General features: G+C 42.0%; 1 protein-coding gene across 1 annotated transcript in view; it reads left to right on the top strand.

Annotated features, from left to right (window-relative positions):
- The window catches only part of SMARCD2 (SWI/SNF related, matrix associated, actin dependent regulator of chromatin, subfamily d, member 2), a 35747-nt gene extending 19740 nt beyond the window's left edge, over positions 1-16007 (top strand). Inside the window, exons 3-13 of the mRNA XM_060780985.2 lie at positions 305-347; positions 1125-1247; positions 1372-1491; positions 3097-3192; positions 4287-4388; positions 6172-6333; positions 8522-8619; positions 8766-8901; positions 11230-11352; positions 13830-13931; positions 14983-16007. Coding sequence (XP_060636968.2) covers positions 305-347; positions 1125-1247; positions 1372-1491; positions 3097-3192; positions 4287-4388; positions 6172-6333; positions 8522-8619; positions 8766-8901; positions 11230-11352; positions 13830-13931; positions 14983-15036 — 1159 coding nt within the window. The 3' untranslated portion in view covers positions 15037-16007. The remainder of the gene's footprint in view (positions 1-304; positions 348-1124; positions 1248-1371; positions 1492-3096; positions 3193-4286; positions 4389-6171; positions 6334-8521; positions 8620-8765; positions 8902-11229; positions 11353-13829; positions 13932-14982) is intronic.
- Positions 16008-19126: the final 3119 nt, after the last annotated feature.

The raw sequence follows: 19126 nt of genomic DNA, 5'->3' as shown, positions 1-19126 counted from the left end.
GCTACATTTGCTGCAATGAGGACATTAACTGTGAGTTCCTCATATTCCATGAAAATGTTTCCTTGCAGTTCATGTTTAAAGTAGATCTAGAAGCAAACTTTTTACAGGTAAGGTCTCCTGAATGAAGCTGAGGAGAATTTGCCAAACAGTATTTAGAAGTAGGGAAGATGTTTTGCTGTTACAAGAGGGTGATACTTGAATGTAATTAGTTACATGTGTAGAATTTGGGCTTTACAGTCAAGGGCCAGGGCTTCTAGATTGCTTTTTTCCTTAAGAGCTTAACTCCTCTACATAATTGTTGCAGGTTCAAAAGGCGGAAGATGGCAGACAAGGTCCTACCACAAAGAGTAAGTACTTTTTCCAGGAGAGCTCTCTGCACTAAAGGGAAGGGGACTGGACTCATTTGTTGGAAAGAGTGATGCATGGGCTGAATGCAGACCCCACTTCCTCAGGGCTGTTCTCAGGTTTCCAGGGAATTTTAAAGAGACATTTTTTGTGCAAAAACAATTCATTTTTCCCTTCAGATTGCCCCTCGCTCTCAAACACACTTTGAGTATCCGTGAAATCTATTTCCAACATGTTTGGTAGAATTATTCAAAAATTAGTTACTCTGAAATGTCCCCAAATGTCTACTGTGAGAACAAGGGGCTAATTTCCACCAAATTTTGCACTTCCCAGACCAGTTTAGACTCTGAAGAAACTTTTTTTTAAAAAAACCCCAGAAACTAAATAGGAAATGACTTCTGATCACCTCCTATTGTTTTTTAATAAAAGACCCATGTGTGCGAAAAATGGCCCATGAAAGCCCCTAAACATGGTAAAAATTCCCCTCATGCTCCCTAGAGAGGGAAAATTTGATATTTTTTCTGCAGAGGCAGATACAGTAGAGATGTGTAGTCCTCAAAAGTCTCCTGGGGGACTAATGTGATAGCCTATTTTTCCAAAGTTGCCCATTCCAGTGTCTCTGGAATGGGCAACTATGGAAAAGTCAAGTATGGCATATGGTCTCATCTTGGAAACATTATTTTTTGTACTACAAGTTCTGGAATTCCCTCATCCAGATGGAAAATTTCCTGTTTTGAACCCATTAAGATTTGCCTGATAGATTATTGTTGTGTTCATAGATTCGTGAGCTGGTTCCAGAGTCTCAGGCCTACATGGATTTACTGGCCTTTGAACGCAAGCTGGACCAGACCATTGCTCGCAAGAGGATGGAGATCCAGGAGGCAATCAAGAAACCTTTGACAGTAAGCAAAGAAATAGAATTAGTGATGCCTTCAGATTTCCTGAGACAGTGTGACTGCGATTATCAGTATGTGTTTGAATTGATTCTATTCTGTTCCTGATTAATGTTTTTCTCATATTCTTCAGCAAAAGCGGAAACTGCGGATTTACATCTCAAACACTTTTACACCTGCCAAGGAAGAATCTGAAGGTGGTGAACGCATCGCCTCGTGGGAGCTTCGTGTGGAAGGGAAGCTCTTGGATGATGTAAGATTGAAACATTCTTGTTGATAAGTACCTGTCTGGTAAATGGAAAATGGCTATAACAGGTTTCCTTTGATATTTTGTGCAGGGCAGCCATTTGCCTCATGCAGCTGACCAGTTGTCTTTTCTCAGCTCTTGACTTCTCCCCTTTATATTTATACTAGCATATTTTATCTAGCATTGCTCAGGTTAGACATTTTGTGATGCTATTTATCAGAGATACTCAATGTTTGCTTTTCGATATTATGAATGGTGCCATTAGAATATGCATGCATATCTTTTTAAAAAGGTACAGATGATAGGCTGTAAATGTCATTAGTCCAAGACCTGGCCAGTTTGCAACAACAATTCCCATCAGCTGCAGATTTGGTTGGTTGCAACTCCCATTAGCCCCAAATATGGCAGGTATTCAAATCCCATCAGCCCCAGATTTGACTGAGATACAACTCGCAGCTCTCCTTCTGACAGGTCAAATAGCTCTTTCTTCTTATCGGGTTGCAACTCCTATCATCCCCAGCCAACCAGGCAAAAGGGTAAGTCTGTTGGGAGATATAGCCTGTCAAACAGACTGATCTATCTGACTGGTTAGGAGGAAAGCTGGGCCTCGGTTATGGGTGGGAATCACGGAGCTCTCTGGATGTAGCTGAACACTTTTATCATTACCCCACCCCACCAGTTTTTTAAGTTGGAACATGAAGAGTATATGTGTTCCAAGTCTAGTTCAGATCCATTGTAGGTGGAATTCAGAAGGTTCTCTGGATATGGCTGGACTATAGCTCCCATCATCATCTATCAGTCCTCTAAAACTGCACCAGTGTTTTTTGTTGGCTCATGAGAGGTCTAGATCCATTAAACTATGTAGGAGTCTTGGTGGATCAAACATACATACACACAAACATGTATACATACTTTGACCAGTACAGTGAACTCAGCACTTTCCCCTACCCCTAGCCCTATTGTCTGCTTTTTTTCACAAGCCCATTCACAGCACTCGCCAATTTTCGAACTTGTCCACCTTTTCCCTGGTTCTGGAGGGTTGTTTTGTTTCATTTTAATGGTCATTTTTATATTCTTCTGTTTTCAGTTGTTTTAATCAGATTGTTATATGTGTATTGCATTTTTAAAATGTGATTATAATTTGTAAACTTTGTTGTGTTGGGCATGGTCCCACTTGTAAGCCGCCCTGAGTCCCTATTTAACTCTTTTGCTCTTCCAAAACTTTTCTTATGAGACAAATAGATGAAAGAACTGGTTTTAATAATTGGTTTTAACGTTTAGATGTTTTTTAACTCTATGTTTTAATGCATATGTTTGTTTTATTTGTACATCTGTATATTCGGCATTGAATTGTTGCTTACTTGTAAGTTGCTTTGAGTCTCCTTCAGGGTGGGGTATAAATATCATAAATAAAGAATAAATAAATAACTCTGCTTAATTAAAATGCTGTATAAATATAAAGAATGATGGTATTGTTTCAAAAAAAAATTCAAAGTGATTTCTAGAAATTACACTACATGCTTGTCCCTAATTTTTATATGTACTTGTCCAAGTTGCTGAGTTCTTGTGGGCAAAGCAGGGCTTAGTGTTTTTTCTATTTTTCTATCTCAGCCAAGCAAGCAGAAGAGGAAATTCTCATCCTTTTTTAAGAGCTTGGTCATCGAGCTGGACAAGGAATTGTATGGTCCAGACAACCACCTGGTAGAGGTAGGTGCCCTGGCGCATAGCTGTGTTTGCTGACTAAGCAGCAACTCAAAGTAGTTAAACATTTCATTTCAATGCTTTGGAAGGTCTTTGTAACCTGGTAGTGTGCTGGACTCTGCTTGTCTGCGAATTGAGTGTTGAGTTATAGGATTGGTACTGCAAACAGTTTTCTGAGCAGAAGGAATTAATGGTAGAAGCTGGAGTTACTTGCTAGCAGATTATTTGTCAGGAGCAGGAATTGTGATGGTTAAAGAACAGCTTCTAGAAGAAAGGTAAGGGAAGAGATGTGAATTTGTTTTAGGAGAAACCATCGATTAGCCTCATGACTGAATTAATCTTATTTCTGTGTCATTTTCCATTATATGTAAATCCTGCATGACTTCTGGGCTCTAAAATTTTTGCAGCAAAGCTGTATGATATAGTAGCTTCTGGGCTCCCTTGGGATCTAGGCTGTTGGGTCTCTTTGTCCAAACCAATATTTACCCAATGGCTGTAGGGTCAGATTGTGGTTAGTAGAAATTGTTTGGCAGTATTGTTAGATAACCTTTTAACATAATCTTAACTGCAACCATTTAACAAGTCTAGATATATAATGAAATATTTACATTTTAAAGTGTCTTATTGTGCATGTATAATGCATGTGTAAAACTCCTTCACTGCATAGGTGCACCTCTGCTAACATTTTTGACATAGTAGGCAGCCTCAACTATTTCACTGAAAATGTTTATAGATTTATTGAATAGCAATGAATTGGCTTTTCTTTGCAAATTCTTCAGCATACTTACTTTGTAACACCATTGCACTTCAATGATGCCCCTAAAATGCCAGATCTCGGGCACAGGATGGACAGAGTTGGATGATCTATTGCCCATATCTGTTCTATGAAAATCTTAATGTTAAAGTCACTTTAATGAAATGAAAATTTTGATATTTCTGGAGCTTGTTTCACATTGCTTATTTCCGTAAGAGCAAGACTAGATCAATAATTTGAAAACTGAGCTTTAAAACATAAAATGATGCACAATTGAATGAATAAATTTCACCCCAGATATTTCCTGCCCTAAAGACACCTGTCTTATATTACTTTTCTCCCAAAGTGGCACAGATTGCCCACAACCCAAGAAACAGATGGGTTTCAAGTTAAGCGTCCAGGTGATGTCAATGTGAAATGTACTTTGCTGCTCATGCTGGATCACCAGGTAAGAGGAAACTTGGCCTACTTCTTGCTAAGAACAGAATATGTCCTGAATTACCAGTCTTTTGGTCACATCATTTCATATGACAACCCTGTTTTAGGAAGGGAGGAGAAGATTTGGCCAGAGGTTTCTTTCTATATCCCAAACTTTTGTGGCTTTCCTCCATCTAAAGCCTGGTCATGAAATGAGAAATAAATATCTGGTTATAATTCATCTTTTTTTGGGCAGAACTTGGATCCTGTCATTTCAGTGTGATAAGAAAATACGTTTGTGTCATTATATTTGCTAAGATACAGGAAGCAATGAGCCGAAATTGGTGCTGAATTATTTTGAATGAGATTTTTCAAGGATAATCTCACTGAAATGTAATGAGTAATGTAATGAAATGTAATGGCAAGGAAACTAGTCCAATGTGGGCTAGGCAAAACTACGGTGAGGTGGATCTGTAATTGGTTAAATGGACGAACCCAGAGGGTGCTCACCAATGCTTCCTCTTCATCTTGGAAAGAAGTGACGAGCGGAGTGCCGCAGGGTTCCGTCCTGGGCCCGGTCCTGTTCAACATCTTTATTCATGACTTAGATGAAGGGTTAGAAGGCAGGATCATCAAGTTTGCAGACGACACCAAATTGGGAGGGATAGCCAATACTCCAGAGGACAGGAGCAAAATTCAAAATGATCTTAACAGATTAGAGAGATGGGCCAAAACTAAAAAAATGAAGTTCAACAGGGACAAATGCAAGATACTCCACTTTGGCAGGAAAAACGAAATGCAAAGATACAGAATGGGGGATGCCTGGCTCGAGAGCAGTACAAGTGAAAAAGATCTTGGAGTCCTCGTGGACAACAAGTTAAACATGAGCCAACAATGTGATGTGGCGGCAAAAAAAGCCAATGGGATTTTGGCCTGCATCAATAGGAGCATAGTGTCTAGATCTAGGGAAGTAATGCTACCCCTCTATTCTGTTTTGGTTAGACCACATCTGGAATATTGTGTCCAATTCTGGGCACCACAATTAAGAGAGATATTGACAAGCTGGAATGTGTCCAGAGGAGAGCGACTAAAATGATAAAAGGTCTGGAGAACAAGTCCTATGAGGAGCGGCTTAAGGAGCTGGGCATGTTTAACCTGAAGAAGAGAAGGCTGAGAGGGGATATGATAGCCATGTATAAATATGTGAGAGGAAGCCACAGGGAGGAGGGAGCAAGCTTGTTTTCTGCTTCCTTGGAGACTAGGACGCGGAACAATGGCTTCAAACTACAAGAGAGGAGATTCCATCTGAACATGAGGAAGAACTTCCTGACTTTGAGAGCCGTTCAGCAGTGGAACTCTCTGCCCCAGAGTGTGGTGGAGGCTCCTTCTTTGGAAGCTTTTAAACAGAGGCTGGATGGCCATCTGTCGGGTGATTTGAATGCAATATTCCTGCTTCTTGGCAGGGGGTTGGACTGGATGGCCCACGAGGTCTCTTCCAACCCTTTGATTCTATGATTCTATGAGTAATACCATGTAATGAAATGTAATGAGTAATACCATGGATTACAGGTTTAACATGGTGATTAATGACAAGAGTGAATAGGTTTTCTTTGTCCTCCTACCTCCAACACTCTTAATAAGCAATTCTTTAAAAAATCACTTTTCATACTATGAGATAGTCTTTCCCTCTCTCAAGTAGATCCCATTCCGCATTCCATTTTGAGAGCTGGAAATAGCTTACAGCACTTGGATAGGTTGAGATTAGATACATCCCCACCTCACAATTACATTCATCGGCTGTATTGCTTTTGCAGCCCCCACAGTACAAGCTGGACCCCCGCCTGGCTCGCCTGCTGGGAGTTCACACTCAGACCCGTGCCAGCATCATGCAGGCCTTGTGGCTCTACATCAAACACAACAAGCTACAGGACAACCATGAGAAGGAATATATCAACTGCAATCGCTACTTCCGCCAGGTCAGTAAGTCCTGCTTTCTCACCCCTCACCCCCAGTATATGTAATATGTGTATGATTTGTAATAACAGAAATTACAAATTATGCATACACATTATATACATACACAATATGTAATACACACATATTAGCAATGGATGTGGAAAGACCAACATGTTTTTAATCATTTGGTTTTCAAGAATAGTCACATTTTGCATATGGGTAAGATCTTGTGATATTTGGGTCTAAAGTAGGGGATCTGATCCCAGATTATTTGCTTTAAAATGGATTAGATGAGTCTCCACTGCCAGATAATTTGGGTAAGAAAATAATATGGGATCAGATTCTGGAATATACGGGCAGTGTGGAAGGGGTCTTGGTTTTCTGTAGTCCGCACAATTCTGTTTCCTGTAGGTCCTATTCCCTGCTTGTTGTTAACTAGTCCCTCTGTCTCATGTCCTTTTCTACCTTTCATTTGTAAACCTGTATCATGGAAGTAAAAAATAAATTACATAATATTATGATTTTCTCTGGAGGTTGTATCATAGGGGCATGAAACTTTTAGTCAGACAGATTTTTTGGACTGTAGATCCATTGACCATGCTGCGCACCACTGACCATGCTGTGCCAAGTTTATGGGAATTGTAAGCACATGGACCGGTAAAAGATTGCCCATCCCTATTATACACCGTCCTGCTACTATTCTCCTTTCTTCTTTTCCCCCATGAGTGGGAGCAGAAGCAGCAGCAATAATAATATTAATGGTAGTAATAGTAGGTCTACTCAGTCAATTTTAAGTATGATTTTTAAACCCAATGTCTTGTGTGTACTGTATTTTAATCTTTGTTCTGTATTTCTTAGAAATGTGTTTTAATATATGTATTTATAATGATGTGTTTTAAATATGTTGTGCCCCACCTCCAGTCACAAGGAGAGTTGGGTAAAAAATACAATTACTATCATTATTATTATTATTATTATTGATATTTATATTACTTCTTCAAGGTCTCTGTGAATCACACAGCTGGATAATCTGCACCTGTGCAGAACACTGTTTGGAACTTTCTAGAATCACTAGGCAGCCCATCCTTCCCACATAGGGGTCATGCCACCTCAGAACTGATACAGGCTGTAGCTGTGGCTTAGGACCTGAGGGGTGTCAGTGGTAACTGGGCCTTTTATAGCCTCGGGATGGTGGGTAGGGTTGCCACCGAAACATTTCTGCCCAGTGATTCCATAACAGGCATGAGCAAATTTTGGCTCTCCAGGTGTTTTGGACTTCAACACCTAGGAATTGTGGGAGTTGTAATCCAAACCATCTAGAGGGCCGAAGTTTGCTTGCTCTGCACAGGTGCAGATTACTCAGCTGTGTGAATTCACATGTGACAGCTCGGAGGAAATACAGTTACAGGTAAGCAACCTGTTCTTATCTGGGACTCAAGGCAGATTCTAATTAAAGCCCATAGTTTAGTTAAAATTAACAGCACAAACAAATTAAAAATGCTTAAACTATAAAAAAAATAAGTTCAAAATAATTAAAACAAACAATTAAAACATCAAATAAAAATAGCATATATAAGACGCATTTCCCTGGAAAAAAAATCAAAGGCCTTCACTTGAATATGGAAAGATAATAAAGGAGGTGACCGTATAACACAAAGGTCCTCAAACTAAGGCCTCAGGGCCAAATACAGCCCTCCAAGGTCATTTACTCGGCCCTCGCTCAGGGTCAACCTAAGTCTGAAACGACTTGAAAGCACACAACAACAACAATTCTATCTCATCAGCCAAAAGCAGGCCCAAACTTTCCATTGAAATACTAATAAGTTTATATTTGTTAAAATTGTTCATCGTTTTAATTATTGTATTGTTTTAAAGTGTTTTTTGCACTACAAATAAGATACGTGCAGTGTCCATAGGAATTCATTCATGTTTTTTTCCAATTATAATCTGGCCCTCCAACAGTTTGAGGGACTGTGACCTGGCCCTCTGTTTAAAAAGTTTGAGGACCCCTGGTCTAACATTTCTGAAGAGGGACTTACAGAGATTGAGAGCAGCCACAGAGAAGACCCTACAGGGCCTGCCCACATGATGTTTCACTGTTGTTTTCCTCAACGAGAGACTACTTACGTTTACAGTAGCAAGAGTTTTTTTAAAACGCATCATTCATACTTACTCCCATGGTTTTTTCCCCCTCTTTCTGCATTCTAGATCTTTAACTGCATCCGGATGCGATTCTCTGAGATCCCACTGAAGCTGGCAGGGCTCCTGCAGCATCCAGATCCCATTGTGATCAACCATGTGATCAGGTAGGGCTGGCACAGCAGACATTATGAGAGAGCGCACATTAATCAACCTGCCCCCTCATGTTTGGAGCAGGATGGTGACGACGTATCTTCCAGAGAGGCATATCTTCTTAGCCTTCCATCCTAGTTTCCTGTTTTCCTCTCTTCAGTGTGGATCCTAATGACCAGAAAAAGACAGCCTGCTATGACATTGATGTGGAAGTGGATGATCCTTTGAAAGCCCAAATGAGCAACTTTTTGGCCTCCACCACTAACCAGCAGGAAATTTCCTCTTTGGATGTTAAGGTAGGATTCTGCCAACAATGAAGCAGAAAATAGATTTGAGCATGCTGCCTTTCATAGTTTGTATGGCTGCGTAGTTTGAGTGATGATAGCTGGACACATCTCCCCTTGAGCTCTAAGGGCACTAGAAAATGTTAGGGCATGAGGGATGCTACACTTTTAGGTTAACTTGAAAGCATTGAGACTTCTGTCTGACTATCCTTAGATTTGCCATCCTGGAATTTTAGTCTTTAGGAATCCTAAATTTGTAATTAAAAATACAAATACAGCAAATATGTAAGAAATACTTAATGCATGTTATGTATGTGCAGATCTTGTTTTGCATAGTATGAATTTCTATTTTGTTTTGTTTTTGTTAGAGGTTGGAAAAGCAGTATTGCTTTTCAAAGTAGGCAAAATTAGGTTTGCAGGGGAATGAAGGATTGGGTGCCATGCTGCATGAGGTCTAGCCTCCATAATATTAAAACTCTGTATGAATATCCCTCTCTTGTCTGTGAGCAGAAGAGCTAGGAACTGGGATGGTATTAAATAGAATACATCACAATTTGGAATGTGAATTGTCAGCACCTTGAGTTGACAGTTGGGATGGGTTAGGGGAAGAATCAAATCATGTTTTCCATTATTATGATTGTGGGAAGCAGAGAAAAAGGAATGCTCTGATGAAATAAAAACAGTGGCAGCAACAGATCATCTCACTTCTGAGACAGTTCAGTCCAGACCCCATAAACATCTTCTATTTTGAGTTGTTGTGAGTTTTCCGGACTGTATGGCTATGTTCCAGAAGCATTCTCTCCTGGCATTTCAGCCACATCTATGGCAGGCATCCTGAGAAGTTGTGAAGTATATTGGAAACTAGGCAAGAGAGGTTTATCTATCTGTTGACGGTCCAGGGTTGGAGAAAGAACTTTTGTCTGTTGGAGGCAAGTGTGAATGTTGTAATTAGTCACCTTAAAACCACATTTGAAACAGAATTAAAAAGTACATACAATAAGACCTTTGAAAAACATATAAAACCAATACCTTAATTGTTAGCCTCGTTGTTCAAAATCATAGCCTGAGCTGTTCCAATATTCAATTTCACATAATTCCGTGTATGAGTATTGCACTAGATTTCAAAGTCTTGTTCAAATAGCCACGTTTTCACTTTTTTATGGAAAGTCGAGTGGGGAGGGCTGATCTAATATCCCTAGGGAGTTCCACAGCCGAGGGGCCACCACTAAGAAGGCCCTGTCCCCCACCAGTTGCACCTGTGAAGAGGGCAAAACCAAGAGCAAGGCCTGATTAGCACTGCACAGCCTTGCAGCTTCAAGGCCTGGCTGATTCCTGCCTGGGGGATCCTTTGTTGGAAGGCCCTGATTGATTCCTGTCTGTTTTCAGGGTATTGTTCTTTATTCACTGTCCTGATTTTAGAAGTTTTTTTTAATACTGGTAACCAGATTTTGTTCATTTTCATGGTTTTATCCTTTCTGTTGAAATTGAGAATTGTGTAGAAAATCTTCTGTTTTGCTCTCCCATATCTTTTTCAATGATACCTCTGGAAACAGAATGTATGATCTGTGGTCAGCAGGCATGCTAACCTAATTTTTCAAAAAAATTGGCTTACTGTAATAACGGGAGCTATCCTCAGATCTCTTTTGTTGTTATATAGTTTATTCTGTTCAAAGGACAAACTATAACAAAAGTATCTGGAACTAGGATGTTCTGGAGATCTGTGCCTGAAGGCCTGGAAATTGCCATATAGATTGGCATATATATTGGCCTCATGTATAAGTCAAGAGCAGGTTTTGGGAGCAAAATTAGGGATTTTTATATATAACCCACAGATAAGTTGAAGATCATTCCATGGAAAGAGAAGCCGTGGTGGTGCAATGGGTTAAACCCTTGTGCCAGCTGAACTGCTGACATGAAGCTCGGTGGTTCGAATCCACAAGATGGAGTGAACCCCTGTCTTTTAGCTCCAGCTTCCCATGAGGGGACATGAGAGAAGCCTCCCACAGGATGGTAACATATCCGGGCGTCCCCTGGGCAGCCGGCCAGTTCTCTCACATTGGAAGCGACTTAACAGTTTCTTAAGTTGCTTCTGACATGATAAAAAAAAAAAATCAATGGAAAGGGGGAAACGCTGACACTGCTTCTGGGGCTAGCTACCACTTCCTGCCCATTCAAAAAGCAGAAGCTTCTGAAAGCAATGCCCCTACATTTCAGACTAGTCTGCTGTGTGTGCTGTCCTATACTCATGGATTAATACATTATTTGGTTGGGGGAGAATCGCATTGCCAAACTTATTCAGTCATGAGAACCCTTCTGAATATCCCCAACTCTTACATTTAGATCCATGAAACCATTGAGTCCATCAACCAGCTGAAGACACAGCGAGATTTCATGCTAAGTTTCAGCAGCAATCCTCAGGACTTTATCCAAGAATGGATCAGATCTCAGCAGAGAGATTTGAAGGTAAGAGCTTACATAAGGCTTTGGGGAAACATACAAGAGTGTTTAAATAGACCTAAACACTTCTCCTCAAAAGAAAACTCATAAGTAAGCTTATGAAGTTTACTCTCCTTGATAGTGTATATAGAAATACAGCATACATGTGTGTGTAATATTGCTGGAGTTGCTCCTAGGTAACTTGGCTTCTGTTGCAACTCTTTTGTGGCAGCTCTTATAAGGTTGGGTTGAGGTGCCAATTTTCCTTTTATGACTGGAAGTTAAATTTCTTGTTATATGTTTTTGCTGTATGCCTAATGTCAATACCTGAACTTTGAAAACTCAAATTGCCATATATACTTGTGCATAAAGTCAAGTGCAGCTTTTAGGGCCAAAATTCTGGAGTTTGCTTTGACCTGTGGATAGGTTGAGGGTAAAAATTAGGAGCATTGCATAAACTAATCTTATCCTCCCCTTTTAAAATTGCACAGAAGGGACATACTTGAAAGTACTAAAGAGAAATCATCTGTTTATTTAAGGGATTGCAGTTTGGTGTGGTCTGCATGTGTCTACATCTATACAAATACAGATGGGGGGAAAATATAAATGAGGAAAAAATTAGAATGCACTTTATAAAGGGTGGGAAGAGTATGGAAAGCCACCTTTCTTTATTAGGGACCCTGAGCAAAAGAAGTGACAACAAACAGAGGAGATAAAGCAGTCCCTCCCAATTACCTTTCCATTATTGGAGCCCCCGGTGGCGCAGTAGGTTAAACCCCTGTGCCGGCAGGACTGAAGACCGACAGGTCACAGGTTCGAATCCAGGGAGAGGCGGATGAGCTCCCTCTATCAGCTCCAGCTCCTCATACGGGGACATGAGAGAAGCCTCCCACAAGGATGATAAAAACATCAAATCATCTGGGCGTCCCCTGGGCAACGTCCTTGCAGGCGGCCAATTCTCTCAAACCAGAAGTGACGTGCAGTTTCTCAAGTCGCTCCTGACACAGGAAAAAAAAAACCCTTCCCATTGCCCAAACTAGAGAAAGAAAGGCAGCCCTCCCTCCTTCCTCATTTTCTGCCTAAAATGAATTCAACAAAAATGTGAGGGTATTATGTAATGCAGAGAGGTGATAGCTATTGTTAATATTATTTATTTATTTCCAAAATTTCTACCCCGCCCTTCTCAACCCCCAAAGGGGGGGGGGGACGGGACTCAGAGCGGCTTACACTGGCAGCAATTCGATGCCACAACATACAAACAGATATACAAACATAACAGTAATTTAAGTGGATAAATAAACAGTAAATTAAAAACAATTTAAAACATTATCAACCCATGTAGCCATTTCCTGTCCAAATTGACATCCAAAGTGCTGTCATGCCTGCTGTACAAAAGCCAGTCCCAAAACCATGACTTCAATTTCTTCCTAAAAAGAAGAAATAAGGGCTTTCTACATAAGCCTCTCTGCAGAGAGATTGTGGCAGACATTTTTAATGTCTTGTTCATATGCATTAATCTTAAGAGTTGTAACTCAGGTGACTATTAAAACATCTGTCACAGAGATACTCTCCTTTTGATTTTATCACCACCCTTCCTCCAGTTGGATTGAGGTCAATGAGCACTCTTGCTATTGAACCTGTGGCAGAGCCACCATTCAACCTGAAGCATCTGTGACCATAAAATTAAGGGTAGATTCACCACTCCAAGGCAGCAGATCTGACCTTTGCAAATACTTAGCAAGTATAGGTTGCTCTCCCAGGTCACTCAGTTGAACTGTGGGATTTTTCCATGTGCAGCAAAGTCTTTTTTAAAATCATCTGTCTGGTGAAGAAACCTATCGTTTCAGCATCTTGCACTCGAATCCGGGGAGCAGGGTGAGCTCCTGTTTGTGAGCTCCAGCTTTCCATGGGGGGACATGAGAAAAGCCTCCCACATGATGGTAAAACATTCTGGTGTCCCCTGGGCAATGTCCTTGCAGACCGCCAATTCTGTCACACCAGAGGCGACTTGCAGTTTCTCAAGTCACTCGTGACATGAAAAAAAGCATCTTGCAGTGAGAATTTTGCACTAATAAATTTATGAACTCAATATGTAACCTCTATGGAGTTCAGGAAAAATATGTTCCTTCATCTTTTGCCAACCTATTGTATCTCTTCATCCTCTGCTGTTTAAAAAAATCTTGAAATCTTTTGACTCCTGGATGTAGAACAGAGCAAAGTAGAACAATGCTAATTTATCCCACTTGGTTGTAAAGTGTTTAAATAAGGGTGAGGTACAAACAACGCCATATGGTGAACACACTATGCTATATTTGGGAGCTTTCTGGAAGCCTCAGACAAGCCGCTGTTGCACATTTTGTTGGGTTATACTGATCTGCTGCAACAATTCAGTTATTGGTTTTCTGACAGGCTCCCCCACCCACTGAAACACTGAATATTTGTTGCCATTGTCGTCTACTTCCATGTCCCAAATTGTTTTCCATGTTTTGACTTTTTCTCCCTAGATCATCACAGATGTGGTTGGCAATCCAGAAGAGGAGAGACGTGTTGAGTTTTATGAGCAGCCGTGGATGCAGGAAGCTGTTGGCAGACACATTTTTGCCAAGGTTTGGAGCAGCTAGTTTTGCACAGCCTATATGGTTTTTTTTGCCCCTGAAATGTTGAGTCCTGCAACCTTTTTTCACCCTGAGTTGGCCATAGAGGAAGGATGCTATGCAAGATGTTCATTATTAGTATAGTGCCCTTGACTGAAAGCTCTTGGAGTCTTGCTTGATTTTTGGACTCCTCCTAGTCCCCTTCTTTGGTATGGATTCATGTCCCTTTCTCCCCTCTCCCTTTGAATTTATTGCTGATTGCAACTGTAATAGAACCCACAGTTGTTTCCAGAGATCAAAAGCCTAACAACAGTGAGTTTCTCATCATCACCTTTGTTAATGGGAGTGTAACACGTTCACCTTCCGACACTGAAATGAAGTTGCATTTGATCTAATAACTATTTTTTTTCTGAGGCTTATATCAGGAAGGACTTGGGATGCAAATTAAAGATATAAATAAATATCCAAGTGACGTTTTATGGCAATTTTAAAGGTATTTTGATAGACTTTATAAGACACAGATATAAAAATTTGAAGCCCAGCATGGTTAATGATTTGCGTTTTGGGCATTAACTCTGGAGATCAGGATTCAGAAACCCACAAGGGGACCTTGAACAAGTCCTACTCACTCAGCCTCAGAGGAAAGCAAAGGCAAACACCCTCTGAACAAATCTTACAAGAAAAGGCACACAACAGCAAAGTTTTTTTAAATGAAAAATGTTTTCTAAACCATTGTTAACAGACAACAGCAACAAGTAAGTTTCAAATAGTGTGAGTAATGGCAACAGATAGCCAACTTTCCAAGCGATCTCTGATTCCTCTCTCCCTATATTTTGGTATTCCTCACCTGCTGTGAAATAAAAAGAAATAGAAGGGAATGTTTGAGGGGAGGGGTGTCAGAATATGAGAAGTTAACTTTTTTAAATGAGATTTGCAGGATCTTGTCTTTGGATTGCAAAGGCAGCTCTGTTCTTCAGGGGGGGGGGGGCAAACAGGTATCTAGGTGCTTTCTCTCCATCATTCTTTCTCATCTCCATGTCTGTCACCTCCTTGTGTTTTCCAGGTTCAGCAGCGCAGACAAGAACTGGAACAAGTCCTTGGTGTTCGTCTTACTTAGTGTTGCCGTCTCCGCCATCTCTTTTGCATTTTGTGGTACTTTTGGAGTGGACTGACAAGCAGACTATGCTTGTTGAAAATCCTCTGTCCTTCACAGGATGGGGGATATCTGCTGCCTGCCTCTGCTGCTTACTGTTGATGGGGAGAAGGGGAGGGGCACTATTTCAGGTATTCACCTGAGATTATACAAGAGTTAAAGCCTTATTTTACAGTGGTTAATGAGGGCCCCCCCTAATCAGATCCCCACTCTTCCTGTGCGCTTTGCCTCTGGGACACTGGGATATATATATATATGTATATATATTTTGTTTGAGTTGCCTTCTACCTCTTAGCTGAGCCTCAGCAGTTTTTCTTGCAATGCAAGAAAGTTGCTGCTGCTGCTATTGCTGCTCAATGTTTAACCAAAGCTTTGTCCATTCCGAATTGCCAGTTCTGCTGGCATATATTCTTTGCACTATCTCTTTTTTGTAGGGAGCAGTTTGTAAACATTTTTGTACCGAAAACATTGTTTAATATGTACTGGGTTGGCTCTTTTGCACCCTATGCAACTGGTGTGGTGGTGTCTTAAAGGAATGGGGATTTGCTCAGGCCTTAGCTGTTGATGACAATCAGTTTTTTTATTACTTCCTGGACTTTCTTGTGTTTGTGAAATTGTGAAGCTGGACACTGTGGACCAGTTGTGCTGTAGAGAGTCCATTTAGTGCTTCAGGAAACATTACTGGGGCTACTAGTTAAAGGGAAACCAGTAACATTTTCCTCAGTCTTCTTGGGGCCTCCCTCAAGTGCCTTCACTCCTCAAGGCCCTGACCTCTCAGCACTTAATCTAGATTATTCCCTTCCCACTTTTTGGCCCTTCTGAGATGTATGTGGCCAAGTAGGAACTCATGGAACATTCAGTGATTTCTGAGCAAAGATGCTGTGTTACCTGTTTCTATGTTAAATGTTTTCTAATAAAAATATTCTTAAACATTAGCTTGTGTGGCCATTTAATCTGTCACTAGCCTCAAGGAAGGAGAGTACGCTTGATGATTTACTCAAGAAGGGGCAAGGAGTCTTTCAAGTTCTTGCAGGGCCCAGAAGTGTTTTTGATTTCATATTTTTGAATATCTATAGTTGCATACCTATTTATAATCAGTTATCTTGACAATGGACGCAAGTCTAAACACATTTTTTTTCTTAGAGACCTTATATGCATAGCCTAAAGGTAATGTATTTTAATAGCGTCGTGCATGAAACAGATTGTGTATATAGTAGTTTCCTTACGTAGTCCCTGCGAAGCATACAATTGATATTCTCTGCGCTCATGCAGCAGCATTCGGAACCTTCCAAGTTAAAAAGAATGACAGTTAGATAGGCCACGCCCCCCCTCCCCTGGTATATATAGCCCGTGGGCGGGGCCAACCGTCAGTTCTCTTCATCCGCGCTAAACAAAGCAGCGGAGGACCTTTCTATCTCTGGCGAGCTAGACCAGTATTTAAAGGTTTAAATATTTCACCTGTTTTCTTGCCAGTCATGGCAACGAGCTCTTTCAAAAAATGCATGAAATGTCCTAACGTTTTGCCGGACAATGATGGCCATGAGCTCTGCCTCGCCTGCCTTGGTGAAGCTCACTTGTATCAATCCTGTTCAGTCTGCCAGGCTTTTACGCCTCAGACCAGAAAAAACAGGATCTTGAGGCTAAAGGCAGCGCTTTATGAGAGGGCACTATTGCCTTCCTCGGATCCGATCAAGATTGATCTGCCTGAGGCGAGCTCTGGGACACTAATTAAGAAGAAAGTTAAGAAACCCAAAGACAAAACGTCCCAAGATGGCCGTGTGGCCGTTGGTAAGAAGACGGCCACACATGAGGGAACGGCAGCCCGTCTTACAAAGACCCCTTCGTCGAAACCGAGGGACACCGTTGCGGGCCTCCCTCTAGTGGCTGAGAAAAATGTTGCAGCCACACCGGTACAGGAGAGACGCGAGGGGGAAGCGAGACCACTTAGACTTACCCCTCCTATGCCGATTTTGTCGCCTAACCAGCCTCCATTAATGGCGGAGGAAGTTGCCTCAGCTCCAGAAACAGCCGTGCCTTGCATGATGGCCTCACATGGGCTGGCGGAGGTCCAAGGACAGGCTCCAGCCGATATCGGCAGCCTCCCTCCACGCCAAGCGGAGGACCAAAGGCAGGTTCCAGCTGATATCGGCAGCCTCCCTGCACGCCAAGCGGCTGGTGCCGATACCGGGGCTGGAGAGAGTATTAAGCGCGCATGCGCAATTCAGCCCACAGCAGCAGGGCAACCAGTAGGGGCGGAGCGCGCTGTTTTGGCTCCGCCTGCCGGCATCGAGCATGAGGAGGGAGAGCGTTTGAGCTTCGCTCCTCCCATAGGGGGGAGCGATCAGCTGATGGAGCCTTTTGCTCCGATACGGAGCGAAGCGGAGAGAAGCCCTGAAGTATTTTTGGATGAACGCTCTTTCAGAAGGGGCAGCAAGCGCCCAAGGCGTTCAAGGTCCCCCTCAAGGCACAGCTCTCGATCCCGCCGCCGCCGGGATCGAGGAAGCTCGAGACGGGGGAATCGTAAACGTTCCCCATCCTCTTCATCATCATCATCATCATCTTCTTCAAGCTCCCCCTCTCCAAGATCAAGACGCTCAAGGCGACAGAAGCGCCATAGACGTCATTACTTCCCATATCCACCCCCTTATCCACCATGGGGGGGTCACCACATGGAATGCCATCCTCATCTGCAGTGTTTTTGTGGAAATTGCATGGACCATGGTGTGTCTACCCAGGCTCCTCAAGCTTCGAGTCAGGGGCAGGGAAATCCCATGCCCCAAAGAGGGAATCCTAGACTGAGAGTGCACCCTGCAGATATAGAGGGGCCTTCCACGTCAGCGGCCGCTGAACTCAGGCCCCACAGCATATCCCATCGCTCTCCAACCCCATCTGCAGTGATGACTACTCAACACTCATCTAGTGGAAATGACATTGCAAATAACATCCCTTTGACAACGCAAGTGTTGGCTGGATCCGTTGATGTTGCACAAGGTGATGACCCTGAACCCACTCTGGATGTGTCAACACCTCAATGCTATGCTTCGGCATCTCAAGTTGAAGGAGTACAACAAGCTTCCGAGCACGTGAACAGTGCATCGGAGGACTCTGATGTACCAGACTACTTATGTCAGGGAGACAATGACACGACATCAGTCATACAGTCTGCTGAATTTAATAAATTCAATGCTATTATAGGGAGATTGATGAAAGCATTGGATCTCCCTGCTCCCAAAACACCAGAGCACGTGGATGATCCGATGTTCCCTTCGGAGGAACAAGTCTCATCCCCGACAACAATTCTACCAGTATTACCATACTTGTTGAAGTTGGCACGTATAGTTGATGTATCACCTACACTAGTGCCTGCTATTCCAAAGAGACTTGATACATTGTACAAAATTGATATTTCATGTCACAAGTGGGTGGTGGCTCCCCCAAAACCCAACACTGTGGTAGCGGAGGTTGCTAAAACAAAACGTTTATCAGAAAGTTACCTGAAAGGGGAGGGGTATATTCAGTTTCATTCGGCAGAGATTTGGCCCGTTGGCTACAATGGAAAACTTTAAAGGCTCAATCCTCAGCCATTTTATGACCTATCTGCAAGAAACCTACCTCAGTTGTAGACCCCATTTACAACTGCAAGCTTGCCAAGTTTCAAAACAATTCACCAATCTACTGGTTTTTAAGAATTATTTTAAGTTTTAAACATAACATTTTTTTAAAAAATAAGACAAATTGCAAGACAGGATTCTGGGCGTTGTAGTTGCTAGTTGTGTCAATTCGCAGCCAATCAGAGCATGGACACCACCAAGCTGTCCCATCATCAATTCCTATCATGCTCCAAGAGGAACTTTCAGTGGCCACCCTATGCAAGTGCCACTGGGAAAGCAAGTTCTAAGGGCCCTCTCTGGAGGAGGAGGTATCTTTCCAAGAAAAAATAGAAGAGGCTTCTTCTGCCGGGAAGAGAAAAAGATGCCACAAATCCACCTATTTTGTGGACTTAATACTTTCAGAAAATATAGTCTCTCTGAATTCGTTTCACTGGTCTTTTCAT

The sequence above is a fragment of the Anolis sagrei genome, chromosome 6 (genome assembly GCF_037176765.1).
Source record: "Anolis sagrei isolate rAnoSag1 chromosome 6, rAnoSag1.mat, whole genome shotgun sequence".
Classification (NCBI taxonomy): Eukaryota; Metazoa; Chordata; class Lepidosauria; order Squamata; family Dactyloidae; genus Anolis; species Anolis sagrei.
The sequence above is the reverse complement of the archived record's forward strand: the minus strand, read 5'-3'. Positions and strand labels throughout refer to the sequence as shown.